Source organism: Camelus bactrianus, chromosome 17 (genome assembly GCF_048773025.1).
Source record: "Camelus bactrianus isolate YW-2024 breed Bactrian camel chromosome 17, ASM4877302v1, whole genome shotgun sequence".
Lineage (NCBI taxonomy): Eukaryota > Metazoa > Chordata > Mammalia > Artiodactyla > Camelidae > Camelus > Camelus bactrianus.
This window is the reverse complement of record NC_133555.1, coordinates 41,759,185-41,776,493: the sequence shown is the minus strand read 5'-3', so window position 1 is coordinate 41,776,493 and position 17,309 is coordinate 41,759,185. Positions and strand designations below refer to the sequence as shown.

Below are 17,309 nucleotides of genomic sequence, written 5' to 3'. Positions count from 1 at the left end.
CCACCTCGAGGCTGGGCCAAGACACCCAGGGAGGGGCCTGAGTGCCCTGTCCCTGCAGGCTGGCTCCCCCAGCTGGGCCCACCTGGGAATTCCTGCAGAGATGGCCAGTTCCCCCGCCCTGTGCTGCTGGGCAGGAGCAGAGGCGCACGCTCCCTGGGGCGGCGTGTGGAGCTGTCTGCATTTGTCCCCTTCTCCTCGTGCAGGCCAGCAAGAGCCAGACAAGGACCCTGTGGCCTTCAGGGTCTCCCCATGCAGTGGGCTGCTGGAGGCACGAGCAGTCCACGCCCCGCCCACCTCCATCACACTCAAGCTGTCCTTCACTGCCAGGTGCGGCCCCTCCTCAGCCCCCCGCCACCGCCCCCGGAGCCCTGGCCCAGGGCCCCCCGCCATCTCAGCCCTGCTCCCCACAGGAGCTGTGAGCTGTACGAGTCCACGCTCATGGTGGAAGGTGTGCTTGGTGAGAGTTCCTGCACCCTGCGGCTCCGCGGCCAAGGCTCCTACGATGAGAGATACGCGTCCCCCTGCCAGTTCTGAGGCTCCACCCTCCGCCCGCAAATAAACATGGCCCAGGACTAAGGAACAGGTCTGCTGGCCGGGACGCCCCCTGGAGGGCCTCTGAGCAGCTCCTGGGATGGAGGGACCCCCTACCAGGCCCTATGTCCTCAGCTGCTACAAGGGTAGGTCGTACCCCTGTGGAGCCCGCGGCAGTTAAGGATCAGTATTCAGGTCGAGCAGAGGCAAGCGCAGCACAGCAAGAACTGGCCCCTTGGGAAAAACCACGGCTGCTGAGACAAGGTGACACATTTACTATGTCCACTGCACTCCCCATCCCCAGGCAGTACACGGGCGACCTTCCTCTGTCCCAGCAAGAGGGGCCTCATACCTCCCCGGCTCCTGCATTGTTGGCTGAAGTGCCTTGATTTGCCCCCACCTCCAGTGCTCAATTTCCCAGGTGTCACTTCTGCAGTGTGGCCGCCAGAGCACTGGGTAGCACCTGGAGCCTGGGCTCCAGGGTACTCAGTTCCCAGGGTACTCGAAGACAGCGGCGGCTCCCATGCCGGTCCCGATGCACATGGACACCACCCCGTATGCCCTGTGGAAGCATAACATGTTGGTTGGGTGAAGGCACGAAGGGCAGAGGCCCAGCCACCATGCTCTTACTGGACCAGGCTGATCTGGGGGGACCCAGGCCTTCGTGGGCACAGAGGTGGCCAGACCCCAGGGCCTGCCTGCCTGGGCACACGCACAGGGTGGCAGATGCTAGCTGCACGCCAGGGTCCCCCGCACAGCTGGCTCTCGGGGAAAACAGGCATCACGCCCTGTCCCCTCAGCTGTGTGTGTGGGTGCAGGCATGTCCCCCTCCCTCTGACACCCCCACGGGAGTGGCCTCACCTCTTCCCGCGGCGCTTCAGCTCGTTGAGCAGCGTGATGACCTGTCGCGCCCCAGTGCAGCCCAGTGGGTGGCCCAAGGCCACGGCCCCTCCCAGAGGGTTCACCTTCTCAAGGGGTAGTTTCAGCTTCTCCACACAGTAGACGGCCTGGAAGAAGACGGAGCAGTAGCTGTAGCCCCCCTCCCCGGCGCACTGGCTCTAACTGGGCAGCCCAGGCAGTGTGGTGCAGCAAAGGCTCACCTGACTGGCAAAGGCCTCATTGATCTCGAAGATGTCCACGTCATCCACCATCAGCCCTGTAGGTAAAGTGGGGGAGACCTAAGCTGTCCCAGTGGCCCCTTTGCAGCCTGTCTCCCCGGGGCCCCACCCCATCCATGGCCTGGGGGCTGTCTGGTGTGTCTGTTCCAGAGGGGTCAGTGGCTCCCTGCTGTCGGGTCAGGAAGGGACGGGGTACGGGGTGCTCGCCTGCCCCACCCTCACTCTGCAGCACTCACAGGCCCCCACCCCCGCCTCTGGCAGCAGCACGCAAGGCAAGAGTTGGATCCAGATCCCTAGATCTGGGTGATCTAGGGTGTGAAGGAGCCACCTTACCTGCTTTTTGCAAAGCTACAGGGATGGCATAGGCAGGTCCAATGCCCATGATGTCAGGCGGGACCCCAACCACTGCATAGGACCTCAGGACACCCAGGATGGGAAGGCCCAACTCTTCTGCCTTGGACCTCCGGGCCAACAGGATAGCAGCTGCCCCGTCACTCACCTGGCTGGAGTTCCCTGGAGGGAAAGCATAGCGTTAAGGAGGCCCGAGGGCAAAGCTGAGGAGGTCCAGACCCTCCACCTGCACCTTGCCTGGTGGCTCCAGGCTCCCAGGGGAGGACACCCAGCATGGAAGCAGCCCCTAGCCCAGTCTCACCAGCCGTAGTCGAGCCCCCCTTCTTGAAGGCGGGCTTTAGTTTGGCCAGGCCCTCCAAGGTGGTGCTGGGGCGGATGCCCTCATCCTGGGCCACAGTGATGGTCCTCTCAGTGCCCGTGTCGTCATGGACTGTGGTGGTCACAGGCACGATCTCGGCTTGGAAACAGCCCTTGCTCTGGGCTCTGGCTGCCCTGCCAGCACCATGGACAGCCAGGCTCAGGCTCCCGTGGGGTTATCTTCCTTCCTGGGGTCCCCCCCTGAAGCCCCACGCCCTGCCCTTTGGGGAAGACATGCAAACTTAGGCTACTAAAGTTGGGAACATGCTCACCTTGGGGGAGCCCTACTACCTGCCTGCCCTGGGGGGTGGCAGGGAGCCCCCATGGCTTTCCAGGGCCTTCTTGGCCAGCACACTCAGATCATCAGATCCTGGCTGATCCCAGTCTCAAAGGGGAGGGAGAGGATTGAAAGTGAGGGTGCCCCTTGGAGCCCTTCACCCAAGAGGGACTAAGCCAAACTGAGGATGGAGCCCCAGGAAGATTTGGGCTGGGTTCTGCCAACTTTTCTGTTCGATCCCACCAGCTAGATTCCATCTGTTCCCCACGTTTCCACTTATTTAAAATGACAATATTAACTACTTGATGAATCTTAGAATTAAACAGTGTAAAGTACAAGGCATTTTAGGGTGATCCTTGCAATCATATGCAAAATATCAGGGTCCAGGGGCATTCCCATGGAGAAGATCAAATGGGTACTTGGCCCCAAGCGGCTAAGAACCAGTGCCTCAGAGAAGCTCACCTGGCTGGATACCACACCTTCCCTTTGCTGTCCTCTCTCTGGGCAGCTGGGACTTGCCAAGTTTATCCCGCCCCTGCGCAGAAGCCTGAACCCCTGGGGTTCCTCTGATGTCACCACCAGCCCCTGCCTCAGGATACTCCCTCAAACTCAGGAGTGGTCCAGAAGCTGGGATGCCGGGGTCCCCAGCAGTGCTAGCCCCACACTCCAGAGGGACGGCTATTCAGAGAAACCTGTGGCTACAATGTCTAACCACCAAACAGCCAACTTGAGAAGAGCCCTGGTCCTCATTACACCCCCAATGAATAGATGGGAAAACTGAGGCCCAGCTAGGGAGAAGACGCTCAAGGTGAACAGACTGTAACAGGACATGGAGGTGCTAACTGTACAGTGGCCCTGGCTCCTGCCCACCTCGCCCTCCCAGGAGGTATGAGGCTTGGAAACCACTCACTGCCCAGCTATAGCCTTAGGACAGCCTTGAAACCTCACTCTGCTGCCTTTGAAGCATCCACCCCAAATAGCACTTACTTTTGCTGGGAAGCCAGTGCAAAGGTGTCCTGCTTCTCCCTTGAAATGCCAAACTGCTCAGCTACATTCTCTGAGGTTATCCTGGAACACAGACAGTGAACAGTGAGTGTGTGGCCTGGCAGCCTGGGGCCAGGGCCAGGCTGTAGAGCTGTGCTTAGAACTCTGGGCCCCCAGGGCTATAGGCAGGGGACAACAGGAAGGCCAGTCCCTGCCGGAGAGATAGCGGTGACGCAGGGCGGAGAGCAGGGGTACGGGCAGGGAGTCAGGGGCCCTGGGAAGCTTGTGCACCAGAGACCAGCGCAGATGAGGGTGTGTGTGGGGGGTGCTAAATGGCTACTCGGCCAGCTTCTCCTGTGCCTCAAAGAAAACTGCCTTACGGTGGGGAGATGGCTCCCAAATTCCCTCTGGGAAGGCCACCCCCAGGCTTTCTGCTCCCCGTAACTGGAGCCCACCCTCATTCCAGGAGCCCAGAGCCACAGCAAGGCCTCCCAGCCTGGGCTTCTGGCTTTACAGGCGCCCCTCGGAGAGGGTCAGTGGATGTGGAGGCAGCTGCACATCTCACACATCCAGTGGAGCCCGGACACCCGTCCACAGATCCTGGGGCTGGCCTGAAGCTCGGGGACACTGCTGCAGAGCTCAGGTGCTGTGCCCGGGCAGCGCGCCTCTGATGTTGCACAGACAGGACCCACGTTCCCTCATCAGCATGGCCACCCCCTTCATCAACCTCCTGGGCCTCCAGGGCTTTGGAGTGTAGCTGCCTCATGCCTAGTGTGACCGAGCCCCTCAGGGTGGGAGTGACAGGCTGCGCTGCCTTTGGAAACCCAGAGGCATAGAGAAGTTTGGGGGCCTCAGGAAAGGGCAGCCAGGGGCAGCATTAAGTCCCATCCCCAGAGGCCCTGCAGAACAGACCAGGCCCAAAGGCAGGAGGCCACACGATAATCCAAATTCCTGCACCCCTGCTCCGGGCCAGGCAGGGAGCTGACGGGGCCCGGGGGAAAGGAGCCACGGGTGGGCACTCACCCCATAGGAATCAGGCAGTCTCTGGCCTTCTCTTTCTCCACCAAGCGTGAAGTAATATTGCCAGGGTTCCCTCTGTCAGCCAGCGACATGGACTCCACCCTGAGGAGGAGGACGTCATTAGCAGGGCTCTCCAGGGACAGCTGTGCATCAGCCAAGTGCTGGGAAGCAGTCGGGGAACCCTGGGAAATCCAATGGGCTGTCTGGGAGCCCCAGGCGGGGCACTGGCCAGCAAGCAGAGCTGGCGGTGCAGGGCTTCAACAACCCCCACCCCTCGCCCAGGGCAGACTGCTGCACGGTCCACATTCCTGGGCAGGGCCACCCTTCCTCAACACAACTGCTCCTGCAGCCAGCGGGCAGGTCCTGGGAGAGCAGCCTAGTGCTGGCCACCGCCGTGGGGGAAACACAGCTAACAAGCCCTGGCCCTGGCCTCAGGGGCCACAAATTCAGAAGAGAGAAGAGACAAGTATTTTAAAAGCTGCACATCAAAGGGCAGGCTGACCTGCATGGACAAGGAGGTGCTGGTAGCAGAGGGAAAGCTGAGATCTCAGCTTAGTGTGGCCAGAAAGGGCCTGCAGGAGGTGGGGGAACATAAGGCCTCAAAGGATGATAAAACACATAACCTCAACTGAATGCTTTTCAGGTGCCCCGTGCTATTTTACAATCTTTTCAGGTACTAGAGTGCTCTGAACAGTGTCAGTCACAGGATGTATGCCCTAGAGTTAGCTGCTGTTATGACCCCATTTAATCTTCTCATCAACTTCAACAGAGCTGAGACAGTTATCCTCATTTCATAGATTAGGACACAGAAGCCCCGAGAAGCTGAGTAACTTGTCCATGGTCACTCAACCAGGATCCAAATTTAGGCAGTCTGGCCCCAGAGCCCACTCTGAAGTAGGATGCCCCAGGCTACCTGTCATCATCAAACTCTAGGGGGAACAGTCAGCATGTGATGTGGGGGACCGTCCTGACCCAGATTCTTAATACCCTAGTAACGTGGTCTTTAACTTGCCTGGGGATTCAGATATCCTCTAAGAAACTCATGAAGCCTCCAGCCTTCTCCTCAGGTTACCCACACCTCCCTTCTCCAGTAGGACAGAGGGACACGAGAGAAATCAGAGGGCAGCCTGAACTTTGCCTGGCCAAAGTCCCCACAGTGTGGTCTTTGGGTTTATTTACAAGTGCAGACACAGGGCAGCACAAGTGCCAATCGGCACAGCTCTGAGATGGCTTAGAAAGGCTCCGATCAAGAAATGCTATGAAAGGGGGGAGGGTATAGCTCAAGTGGTTGAGCGCATGCCTAACATACACGAGGTCCTGGGTTCAATCCCCAGTACCTCCTCTAAAAATAAATAAAACTAATGAAACTAATTACCTCCCCACTACACCAAAATAAAAGTTAAATACAATAATGGAAATAAATATTAAAAGTAATTTTTATATATTAATATTTTATATAAAATGTTTGTAAAATACGTATTATATAATTTATATATTTAATAAACTATATAATAAACACAAAATATAAATATATAAATTATATTATGAATATATTATATAAAATATATATTTGCATTATTTTAGTTAAATAATACAATAATAAAAATAAAATATTAAAAAAAAAAAAAACGCCATGAAGAGAAACTCAAAGACCCCTGGGGCCACTGGCCTCCCTGAGCCTGCCACAGCCCTCACTCGGCCTGCCCTCCCAACACTGGTGCTCACGGGAGCCTGGGCCCTGTCACTCTCGCCATCCCTGGAGGAGCTGCCCAGTTCAACTTCTGTGGCTCCGTGTGCAGCAGCCAAAGGTGGAGTCACAGTTGACAGTAACCAAACCACCACAGACCTGACCGTGTCCCTCAGAACGCAGGAGACAGCTGGGAGTTTCCACCTCAGTCAGGGTAGGGGACAGACAGCCTGCTAAAATGAACAAGCTAGTTCTATAGGAGGCAGCTGTCCCTAGCTTTAGGGGGACCAAAGCTGCTGTCTCTCTCTCATCAGCAATCAGGAATCAGCAAGGGCCACAGGAGGAAACCCACGTGTTCTATTTTCTCAAAATGCTTGCCCACATTTCCAGCCAGACAGATTTCCAAGAAAGCAAGCCCATTTCCTCTCGGGCAGGTGCTGAGAGGTGTGGGCGGTTCCTGAGCAGTCACAGTTGGGGGCTGCTTATAAGCTGAACCACTCCCAGCCAGCTGCCAGAAAGGGCCAGGGGAGAATCCTGAAATCATGGGCTCTGAGAACTCAGCAGATGAAAATTAGTTTCACTGTTACAAATTGGGTTAATAAGCTCCAGCAGGAAGAAATTCTTACCCACAAGCCATGCCAATGTCATAAGACCCATTTCTGATGCCACCTGCAACAAAAGCATTTCATAAACATCACCAGAGTCCATCTGTCCTGGGAACAGGGGAGCCTCTTCCCCACCTGGTCTCTAAGTGGGACTCAGCCCCAGCTTCAGAGATGGAAGGCCCAGGAGTGTCCAGAAAAGGCTGGGGGACGCACTGAGGGGCTTTCATTAACTCTGCAGTTAGGGTCCTTTGCGAAATCCTTACTGCTTGCCCAGCAGATGACTTTGCTGACCCAAACCCACGGAGCCAGGACCAAGGCCAGGCCGTAGCAGTGGGCGCCCCACCAGTCACAACTTACCAGCTATGCTGGCCACCGCCTGGAGTCCCGATGAACACTGTCTATTGACACTGGACAAAGGCACAGTCTCTGGGATGTCACTGAAACAGAAAGCAAGACCACAGAGTCAGCCCCTCTCCCTGGCCAGGCTCTCAGGGAAAGCAGGCTTGTGACCAACATGACCGCCCTGTCAGGGGGTGGAAAGACCAGGGGAACAAACCCAGCCCTGCCCTGACTTCAAACCCCGTCTCTACAGGTGCTGCTACCCAGGGCCCCACAAGCACACATCCTTCTACCCTGTGATTCTCCTCAACCAAGGCCAAGCACAGCCCAAAGGCAAGATGTCACCGAACATAAGTTCGTGTGCCTGCCACACACTGAGGCCAAACATTAACCGAAACCTCAGAGCTTGGAGCAGAGAAAGGCTTACTGCAGGGCCAAGCAAGGAGAACTTGTGCCTTGTGTGCAAAACACCCCGAACTCCCCAAAGGGTTTAGGCTGAGCATTCTTAAAGGCCAGATGAGGGAGGGCCTTCCAGGGCACGTGATCAGCTTGACTGATTCTGACAGATAGTGATCATTCCTAAGGCGCCAGACGGTCTGGGGGCTACATGCTCAGGATCACCAAGTAGTTAATTTCTTCCATTTGGTAGTGGGTTTTAGCATCTGAAAAACTCAGGAAATATGTATGAGATACAATTATCTGGGTCCTTTAGAGAGGAGCTACAGCAGAGGATATGGGGGAGAGGTCTGTTCTGGGAAGGCCCTTCTTGGTTTCAAAGAGAAGCCTGGTTGGGCAATAGCAATCCTTCTTTCTCTTCCTTTGAAGATTCAAAAATGAAAACTTTACATCTCTGTTTCCCCTTAAAGAGCAGAAAAGAGGGCCTGCTGCTGAGACAAGAGAACCAGAGCAAAAGGAATGTCTAAAGCATGAGGCCAGAAAGCATCCCCGCTCTTCAGCCTTACTAGTCACGTGGCCTTTATGTCCCCATTCTCTCTGGAAAGCCTGTTCCCAGATGAACAAAGAACCCCGACGGGCACCAGATGTTCCAACATCCCTTGTTCTGGTGGGTTCCCCGAGCATCTCACACTGGTTCCAGCCCTGGAAGCTGGTGGGGCCGCCCTGCTGACGTGTAACCTGCCCAGGCCAAGGGTACAAAGCCCTCAGAACCGTGGACTCAGGATCTCAGGGGTGAAAGTACTCTGGTGATTCTGGCGTACAGCCAGGGTTGGGAAGCCCTGGGCCAGTGCCCAGGCCAGGCTTTGCTGAGATCCTTTGCTGAGTGGATCGCCTCGTAGGCCCCTGCAGCCTGTTTAACCCTTCCCAGGTCCCCTAAGTCCCCACCCCTTCACTCAATCTGCCAAGTGTTCACTAAACATCTCAGTATGAGGCACCGAGGGACGCTGAGGGTGCCCTAGAGGACGCCTGACCACACACAGCGAGTGAAGCAACCAGCAGAAATGACAGCAACAGAGCAAGTTGGCAGAGCACATCACGAAGAGGCACGTGGCTAGCTACTGGAAAGGAAGGGGCCCTCATTTTAAACCTGGGCGCTCAGGGAAGTCAGGGCAAAACAGTGAAACTGTGTTTGGGCAGACAGAGGAGGTGGGGACAGCACGGCAAGGGGACAGAATGAGCAGCTTAAGGAAGACAGTGGCGGCCAGGCTGGCTGAAAGAGGAAGCAGCTGGTGGGAGTCTATGAACTCCAGGCTAAGCAGTATGAACCTCTCTGTGTCTAGAAGTTTTGTCAGTTTTCCTGTTCCTTAACTAGTTAATGTTACCATTATTTCTTCTCCATGCAGCTAGGCGTACACAGCTAAGTGGTTCTTAAATAATTTAAACCTCCTGCCCTGTCCCAGGTAAAGCCTCTCCTGGGCTACCCCTCATCCCAGACTTCTGCCCCATTCGCAAGTCTCTACTGATTGGCTGTGCTTTGGAGGTTCCAACTTGCTCAGCTAGCTTTTAAAAAGCTCAAAGTCACTCTTCAGTGTGCCTACCTGGTTATCTACCTGACAAGGGGACAGAGTTCACATGTACAAAAGCCAAAGCAAAAAGCTGACTTTGGCTAAAAAATTAGGCCACAGAGAGCTTCTGCTCCGGTCCCAAAGGCTGTTTGGTCCTGGCTCGGCGCCGGGGAACACACCCTCCCTTCAAAGTAGGGGAAAGGTAGCGTTCATGAAAGCAGGGTGTCGAGAATCCTGACTGCATCCAACCCTGATCATCTCCCACCCACAGCTGCGTTCCCTGAGGCCGAAGCCCACTCAAGAGTCAAAATGACCAACCCAGAGCTCGAACCAGAAAAGCTTACCTCAGAAACTGGGCGATTCGGGCCATAACTGCTCCGGCCCCAGGCTGAAGCACGTTTCCTGTGGACAAGAGACTTTTATTCAGTGCCAGGCACTGCCCTGGGCACTAATATACAGCTTTGATTATTAAACAGGGGACATTCCAGATCTTCCTTCAGAAACACTGGAATTTCAAGGTCTGGAATAGAGGAAGCCAGCTATACAGCAGTTTGTCCTAGTTCTAGACAATAGACTAGACCCAGTTCCCAAGGGGCCCAAGCTCCCTTGCCCATGCACCCTGCTTTTCCAATCCAGCACACACTGGAAAGGTCGTCTGCCTTTAAAGATAACATGAAAAGAAAAATGTAGTGTAAAGACTGAAGGCTAATGAAGTAGTCTTGGCAGTTAGGAAAGTGTCTCTGAAAATGCACACCTCCCCTTGAGTGTCCTCCACCAAGCCCTGCTGGCACTCCAGGGGTGGAACAGTGATTCCCGGCCTAGGGGTGGCACCTATGGGATGAGATGCTTGCATATAATGTTATGTTTCAAGGCCAGAGGAGCATGGGTGGGAGGAAAAGGGTCTAGAGGCCCTGGATTTAGGCACAAGCTCTGCTACAAATTCCCCACGCCTCAGTTTCTCCATCTGGAAGTGAGGGGCTGGACTAGATGGTTTCTGATGCTCCCTCTATTCTGTCAAGGCATGGATAAGACATCAAGATGGGTGGAGAGCCCTCGTCTCCTGTCTCCTACGGTGCTCTGAAACCCCTGTGCCAGATGCCTTGGCGTTGAAATGTCACTTGAGAGCCCTGCTTTCTATCACATTTACTATGCAGAATGTGCTTGGAGGGGGCGCAGAATGTGCAGGCAGGCAGGCAGGAGAGGGGGGTGGGGTCTATAGCCCTAAAGGGATGATTAAATTCAACTGCGTGAAGTCCGTCGGCATTCCGCTCAGTGAAAACACCTGGGAAGTGCCCAGATGGGGGCGGGATGAGAAGGCACGGAGGACCGAGCGCAGGGCCTGGGTAGTGTGCTCACCCACGCAGATATCCCCCAGCTGGTCCGGGCTCAGCTTGACGTCCCGGAGAACCGCGGTCATGACGGCCGAGAGAAGCTCGTCGGGGGTGGTGTCCTGCAGCGGGAAGCACGGCCGCGATGACCCCCGGCCGGCGGCGGTGCTCGGGGTTCCTGGGACTCCCGCTCCCCCAGACCCACCAGAGAGAGCAGTCACAGCTCGGGCGCGGAGCCAACACTGCTGCCGAGGAGAACCAAGCAGAGAAGCCAGACCCCAGCCCGCCCCGGGCCGCTGTCTCACACCCGGCGCCCGGGCCCAGGAGCCTCACCTTGAAGCCGCCGCGGCCCGATCGGCCAATGGCCGTGCGGCGCCCGTGCACCACCACTACGTCCTCGGCCGGCGCCCGTGGAGCGCCGCTCCAACACGGCGCGGCCTGCGGCGCCAGCTCCGAGGCCGAAGCGGGCTGGCCTTTCAGGTGGCCGAGCACCACCTGGAGCCTCAGCATCGCGTAGCTAGCCCAGTGGACTCCCTCCCGGCCGGGAACTGAGCGCTGGAGCCAACAGACATCGCCCGCGCAGGCGCAGAACTGCACCTCTGACCCGAAGCTTAAGCCCCGCCCACGGCCGTGCAGGTCGGACAAGCTCTCCCCTCCAGAAGTCCCGCCCTCCTCCCGCCTCAGCCAGTCATAAAGTGAGTTTGCCTGAGGTCCGCAAACCCAACCCCCTAGAGCAGGACCCAAAAGGATCTTTCCAAAGCCTCTCCTATAGTAGCCAACGGCTGCCAGACGAGGTGAACTTTCCCGAAGCCCCGCCCAGAAATGCGGACCTTTCTACTTGCAACCCCGCCTACTGCCAAATTCGAGGAGTTTTGGTATCTTGAAACGTACTCTGCAGCTGCCAGGGGTCCCTTTCCCTACAACTAAACTATGCCGGCCGCCAAACAGGAGAGATGGCCAGGGCGCCCCCCTCCCACAGCTTCTTTCTTGGGAAGGAGTTCCGGAGGCTAATTCCTCTTCCCCCTTTCTAGCCTTCTCTTTTGTCTCCAAGCTGGGGGACCTAAATAATTCCGAGACGCCCCAGAGCCTACCCCGACGCTCTTGGGGTCTCCTGGGAAGACTGAGGGAATCTGGGACCCTGGGGCGGTGGGAGAACGGCTTGTACCAAGGTGCAGAGATGTGACAAGTTTCCTATCTGGAGAGAAAGCACCATACACATAAAAACAAAACAAAACAAAAAACAAAAACCAATTTTACAGTCATCTGGGATGATTTGATTACTCTCCCAACTAGGCTGGGGTCTCCACCAAGGCAGAGAGGGACACTGTATCCGGCGTGCCAACAACATATTTGACACTTAACAGGTGATCAGTAAAAATCCATTGAATGAATGAATGAACCAGAGCTCCCCAGGTCAGGACTGTGTCCCCAGTCCCCAATTCTAAAGAGCAAGGCCAGGTGCCTGCCTGACTTTCAGTGGCAATGTTTCCCTAGACGCCAAGAGAGTAATACTGGCTTTTTCACAGTCACCAAAGGCCTGGGCATCCTGTGACTCCCAACTCCGGAGAATGGGGTGACCCCTCACCTTTCAAGGGCAGGGCCGTGGCATGCCTCAGGCTCCGGAAGGCAATATGCCTTTTCCACCTCCGCCTCTGAGTGTACAGCCAGGGGCTTCCCTTAGCACTAGAGGCAGGACTGAATGTTCCCCAAACTGGGGAATGCCTCCCCAATGCCGATGCCTCCCTCCTTATTACCTCCCCACCATCCTCAAGGGCAGGACGGTGTGAACCCCTCGGATCCCCAATGGAAAGATCCCAAAGAGCAAAGCCCCTCTTTCCTATAATCTCCGGAGTTCATCCTCCCACTGCCGCCGCACCAGACCCTTAAAGACAGATCGGTGGAGCCTCCGTAGACTTCAAAAAGCAGGTCCTCGACCTCCACATCCCCAACCCGCCCCCTCGCTGCGGAGATCCCGAGGGCAGAGGTCAGTCGTCCCCCCTCCCGCCTCCGCACATCTGCTGGGGCTCCAGATTGTAGGACAGGGCGGTGCTTCTCGGAAAGAGAAACCCGAGGGGCGGGGCCGAGCGGGAGGGGTGGCCATAGGAGAAGGAGGAAGCACAGGCCCACGACCCGACTCGACCGCGCTCCGGCTCCAGCACCGCCCGCCATGTCTACTGGAAGCCCCGACTCAGAGTCTGCGCCCCTCGCCCCCTCTATGTCTTCCTTACCCCTGGCTGCGCTCAACGTGCGAGTGCGACGCCGCCTGTCGCTCTTCCTAAACGTGCGGACGCAGGTGGCGGCCGACTGGACCGTGCTGGCGGAGGAGATGGACTTCGAGTATTTGGAGATCCGGCGGCTGGAGACGCACGCCGACCCCACCGGCAGCCTGCTGGACGACTGGCAGGGACGTCCGGGCGCCTCGGTGGGCCGCCTGCTCGAGCTGCTCGCCAAGCTGGGCCGCGACGACGTGCTGGAGGAACTGCGCCCTAGCATCGGTGAGGACGCCCCCTTCCCGGCCCCATGCCCGAGGGAGAGGGATGAAGGAGCTGACCTTCACCGGCCTCAGCATCCATCTCTCCTTTCCTACCTGGGGGGCGGGGGATGGTAAGAGGGGATGCGGTGGAGAGGGGACACTGGAGGCAGCCTGTAGAGGGAGAACCGTGTAAGAGCAGTTCCCTCTTTTCAACACTCGGGATGGTAGGCACTGGAGAAAGGTGAAGTCCGGGTAAGGCAGAGAACCGAGAGAAAACAGCTTAGGCAAAGCAAAGACTTCCACGTTGGCACAGGAGTCAGAATCAGGGTCCTCTGTGAGGGGCTTGGGACTGCTTCAAGTAGAGCAACAGGGCAGGCAAAGGACTGAAAGCTGACAGTCTTGGAAATCTCAAGTCCCTGGGAAATGCATCCCTTCCTGACACTCGCTGACACATAATACACATGCACAGGCATGGGCATAGTGGCCCACAGACAGCCACTTTGCTTGGTTGGCTGGGGCCACTGCCTTCACTGCACATAACCACTAGGTCCCCTGAGCCCTTCTTACATGTCCAGGCCACATCAGGCGTGGAATCTAGAAGACGACGACCTCGGGTTCTATGCTCAGGAGCCCTAGGACAGTGGGAGGGGTGGCAGGGGGGTAAAGGGATAGAGACACAAACCTGATCTTGATGGCTTCCCACATGGCCAGAAAATCACTGACATCTCTTGAGGATGGCCAGAGCCAGGTCGGAGCTCACCCTTTCAGAGCTATTGAACTGTGGATGGTACCTGTGGGCTGGAGAACCCTGAACATGATCAGGGAGGTGGGACAGGGGCTGGACCAGACTGTGAGTGGAGGTGTGGAGTATCCCTGGAGAGCCTGCCACAACTTGCCTCTTCCCCACAGAGGAGGACTGCCAAAAGTATATTTTGAAGCAGCAGCAGGAAGCCTCTGAGAAGCCTTTACAGGTGGACTCTGTAGACAGCAGCATCCCTCGGACCCCAGAGCAGATGGGCATCACCACTCGTGATGACCCCACGGGTAAGGGCCCAGTATCGCCCCACTCCGGGCCATAGGACATTGCGGTGTTAAGAGCATGGATGTTGAAAGCAGGCGGGCTGTGGCACCTTGAGCAAGTCACTTAATCTCTCTGAGCTTAGGTTTCCTACGAAATGGGAAGAATAATAGTCCTAACTCTGGGTTGCCATAAGACTCATTAAGTTGTGTGTCTGTCTCATAGTCAACCTAGGGCTTGGCCTGGGAGCAGGCTCGGGGTGGGAGGGGCGCTCATCTTCCTCTCCTGGGAAGGGCACTTTCTCTGAGAAGTGTCATCTCAGGATTGCTATGGAGTCCAGGACCAGGGTTGCTTAGGCTCGGGCACCTGGCTGGGCTCCTCCCTAGCCTTCCTGTTGAGCTCTAACCATCAGCTTTGTGCTGTGCACCCAGGGCACATGCCTGAGCGTTTTGATGCCTTCATCTGCTACTGCCCCAGCGATATCCAGTTCGTGCAGGAAATGATCCAGCAGCTGGAACAGACAAACTATCGGCTGAAGTTGTGTGTGTCTGACCGTGACGTCCTGCCTGGCACTTGTGTCTGGTCCATCGCCAGTGAACTCATTGAGAAGAGGTTGGCTAGGTGGCCAGGGGGCAAGTGAGTGGGTGCGCAAATCCAGATGCTGGGGTTCCCCCCACTGGAGCCCATCTAGCCTGCACATAGTGGGCTCCTCCCAAGGCTGTCCCCGGTGGGTGTGCTTAACTAGATGGACACAGTGCCTACAGCCTGCCCACTCTCCCCTAGGTGCCGTCGGATGGTAGTGGTTGTCTCTGACGATTACCTGCAAAGTAAGGAATGTGACTTCCAGACTAAGTTTGCACTCAGCCTCTCTCCAGGTAAGCTCAGCCCTGCCCTTGCCATAGAGGGGTAGGCGGGGCCTCAATATGCCCGCCTTCAGTCACCAAGGGCCATGAATGCAGCACCTAGAAACTGCCCATCTGAGTGTGTGTGCACAAATGCCCTTGGTGTGGGCGAATGTTTGCCAGGGGTGCTTAGTTGGGGGAGGGCTGTTGTTAACCCTGGGCTGCGGACCAGCCCTACCCCACTGTCGGGTGAGAGCCTGGTGCCAGCTCTGCACCCCTTGGCTTACAGGTGCCCATCAGAAGCGACTGATCCCCATCAAGTACAAGTCAATGAAGAAAGAGTTCCCCAGCATCCTGCGCTTCATCACTGTCTGCGACTACACCAACCCCTGCACCAAGTCCTGGTTCTGGACTCGCCTTGCCAAGGCTCTGTCCCTTCCCTGAACAGCCCTGGGACCCTAGGTGTGTGTGCATCTATCTGCCTGTACGTGGACTTCTGCCCCTGCCTCCACCTGCAGTTGTAGGAGGAATCCGTGCTCCACTTGCCTCTCAATTCCCAGACATGCCAACTCCACAGACACATCTGCAGCCCCAGTACCTATCTGGGCATCACATCTCAGGTCCTGCACAGAACCAGTGGCTGCAAATGGCACATCCCCTTGCTGGGTTATCAGCCAGGATGGTGAAAACCAGAGGCAGCTGGGACTAAGAGGAGGACCAGAAGAGCCAGCTCTGACTTGTCCACACATCTTAGGCCTCAGTTTCTCCATCTAAGAACTAAGTAGGGTGGGCAGAACAGGCAGGAGCTGTGTTAGAATCACTGTGGGAAATGGTGAAGTATTGTTCTGGGTCTCCTGGAGAGACAAATCTTGGCTGAGAGAGCTGGCTGCCTGGACCACTTGCTGCCCGCTGCTGGGACCACTGCACAAGGTGCCTACTGACACTTCTGGACCTTGCTACCCATCTCACATCCCACTTTCTCCTGCCCCAGGGGGCAAATGGGGAAGCAGGCTGGTCCACACAGGGAGGTTCCCCAATGGTTCCACCTCTCATCTGCTTCTTTGACTTCTCCCAGCTTCTGCCCATCTTCAGTGTGCTAAGTCCCCAAGAGACCAGCCTGAACATCTGGGGCTGCTTTTCTCTTCACCTACTGAGTGCCTGTAATCCTGCTCTCAGCTCCGCCTGGCATCAGATGGGATCTCGACTTCCGGCATTTCCATTAAGTTTGGGCTCTGGGTTACCATGGCGGTGTAAGCAGGAAGCCTTCCTTCCTCGGCCACCCACGGAGAGCTTTCTCACCAATCTTCTGTGCCTTAATTGCCTTAAAGTTGTTTGCTGGGACCAGTTTACAAACAGTGACCATGTAAGAGCCTCCTGCCCCAAAGCTTGTGGGCACGTGGACACATACAAGCTCACATGCGGAGACACACACGTACGTGCCCACGCACCCTCACACACACACACGCACACAGGCATCTTCATGCACACACTCCCCTGGGTACAGCTCCCAGGAACAGCCACGTGGGACAGTCCCACCATAAAGGGGGCCTGACCCTGGACAAAGATGGGACACTCGAATTCTTCTTCTCTTTTTTTCTTCCTCATTGAAACCAGACTCTGGAAAGGACCCAATATGCCAGCATTTATGCCTTCAGTGAAGCACAGAGTAAGAACAGAGCTTGCCTGAACTCACACAGCAAGTCAGCTGTGACACAGCTGTTTTTTTTCCCTCCCTGGAGGATCTGTATGTTAGTTTCCCTCAAGCTCTCCTTCAAGGAGAAAATGTCATGGTCTCAAGTCTCTGCCCCAGGACAGAACCCGGGACCCTAAATCTAACAGGAAATGTTCATCTTCTCTGCTCCACCTCCAGCAAGGGCTGGGGGAAGGGAGCTTCTCTCAGGATCTCCAGAGGATGATCTTGATAAAGCACTTAGCTACCAAGCACCTATCTACACTTTGATACTGGAGAGTATTTTAAAACAATTTCAAGAAAGTAGCTTTTACAACTGTTTTGTATTCATTGTGAGAATTTCAGAGAGCTGAGAAATGGCTATGTTTATAATTTCCCCTTCTGTATCCTGGGTTTATAATAAAGAGTTCTCTACTTTCGGAGCAGCAGGTTTCGCTTGTGTCTGGAAGGAGTTTGGAAGCAGGAACCTGGGATAAGGCTCACCTAAGTAAGAGACACTGGCCCCTTGGGTAGGTTCCACTGGTTCAGCAGGGACTTCCTGAAGGCTGGACCTCCTCCTCAGGCCACCAGCACTGCAGGCAGAACTAGAAATAGCCTCAGCTCCTGACACTGGGGACACCGTTGGCATCTGCCAAACTTGGTCTTTGTGTACGGTGGCATCCTCCTGGGTCCTGGTCCAGCCAGTGGACAGGGGCTGCTCTTCTAGGCTCAAATGGGGGTCTGGAGAA

General features: G+C 56.1%; 3 protein-coding genes across 10 annotated transcripts in view; 2 read left to right on the top strand and 1 right to left on the bottom strand.

Annotated features, from left to right (window-relative positions):
* DLEC1 (DLEC1 cilia and flagella associated protein) overlaps nucleotides 1-576 on the top strand; it is an 82,026-nt gene extending 81,450 nt beyond the window's left edge. For all 6 annotated transcript variants that reach the window (XM_074345231.1, XM_074345234.1, XM_074345233.1 and 3 more), the window contains 2 exons: nucleotides 204-327; nucleotides 411-576. In XM_074345231.1, coding sequence (XP_074201332.1) covers nucleotides 204-327; nucleotides 411-534 — 248 coding nt within the window. In that variant the 3' untranslated portion in view covers nucleotides 535-576. The remainder of the gene's footprint in view (nucleotides 1-203; nucleotides 328-410) is intronic.
* A 207-nt stretch (nucleotides 577-783) lies between these two features.
* Nucleotides 784-11,169, bottom strand: ACAA1 (acetyl-CoA acyltransferase 1). The gene is made up of 12 exons (XM_074345255.1): nucleotides 10,892-11,169; nucleotides 10,587-10,680; nucleotides 9,575-9,632; nucleotides 7,288-7,367; nucleotides 6,952-6,994; nucleotides 4,642-4,740; nucleotides 3,622-3,702; nucleotides 2,302-2,492; nucleotides 1,983-2,162; nucleotides 1,632-1,687; nucleotides 1,393-1,538; nucleotides 784-1,093 (listed from the first exon to the last, which is right to left on the bottom strand). Exons 1-12 carry the CDS (start codon nucleotides 11,066-11,068, stop codon nucleotides 1,018-1,020), a joined length of 1,281 nt encoding a protein of 426 aa, XP_074201356.1. The 5' UTR covers nucleotides 11,069-11,169; the 3' UTR covers nucleotides 784-1,017.
* A 1,462-nt stretch (nucleotides 11,170-12,631) lies between these two features.
* Nucleotides 12,632-17,003, top strand: MYD88 (MYD88 innate immune signal transduction adaptor). Of its 3 annotated transcripts, none has more exons than XM_010945839.3 (5): nucleotides 12,632-13,053; nucleotides 13,941-14,075; nucleotides 14,481-14,685; nucleotides 14,833-14,924; nucleotides 15,181-17,003. In XM_010945839.3, the coding sequence occupies exons 1-5, from the start codon at nucleotides 12,726-12,728 to the stop codon at nucleotides 15,333-15,335; spliced, it is 915 nt and encodes a 304-aa protein (XP_010944141.1). In that variant the 5' UTR covers nucleotides 12,632-12,725; the 3' UTR covers nucleotides 15,336-17,003. The 3 variants fall into 3 exon arrangements, with proteins under 3 accessions (XP_010944141.1, XP_045365687.1, XP_010944142.1); XM_045509731.2 differs by having other exon boundaries at nucleotides 12,637-13,053; nucleotides 14,481-14,670; nucleotides 14,882-14,924; XM_010945840.3 differs by having other exon boundaries at nucleotides 12,640-13,053; nucleotides 14,481-14,661.
* Nucleotides 17,004-17,309: the final 306 nt, after the last annotated feature.

Excerpts from the sequence above, each read along its gene's own strand:
- ACAA1 (XM_074345255.1), bottom strand. The coding sequence starts at position 11,068 with ATGCTGAGGCTCCAGGTGGTGCTCGGCCACCTGAAAGGCCAGCCCGCT. Across the intron at positions 4,741-6,951 it reads GACATTGGCATGGCTTGTGG|GGTGGAGTCCATGTCGCTGG; the intron begins GTAAGAATTTCT and ends CCTCCTCCTCAG. Across the intron at positions 1,688-1,982 it reads TGTAGCTTTGCAAAAAGCAG|GGCTGATGGTGGATGACGTG; the intron begins GTAAGGTGGCTC and ends CTTTACCTACAG.
- MYD88 (XM_010945839.3), top strand. The coding sequence starts at position 12,726 with ATGTCTACTGGAAGCCCCGACTCAGAGTCTGCGCCCCTCGCCCCCTCT. Across the intron at positions 13,054-13,940 it reads GGAACTGCGCCCTAGCATCG|AGGAGGACTGCCAAAAGTAT; the intron begins GTGAGGACGCCC and ends TCTTCCCCACAG. Across the intron at positions 14,076-14,480 it reads CACTCGTGATGACCCCACGG|GGCACATGCCTGAGCGTTTT; the intron begins GTAAGGGCCCAG and ends CTGTGCACCCAG.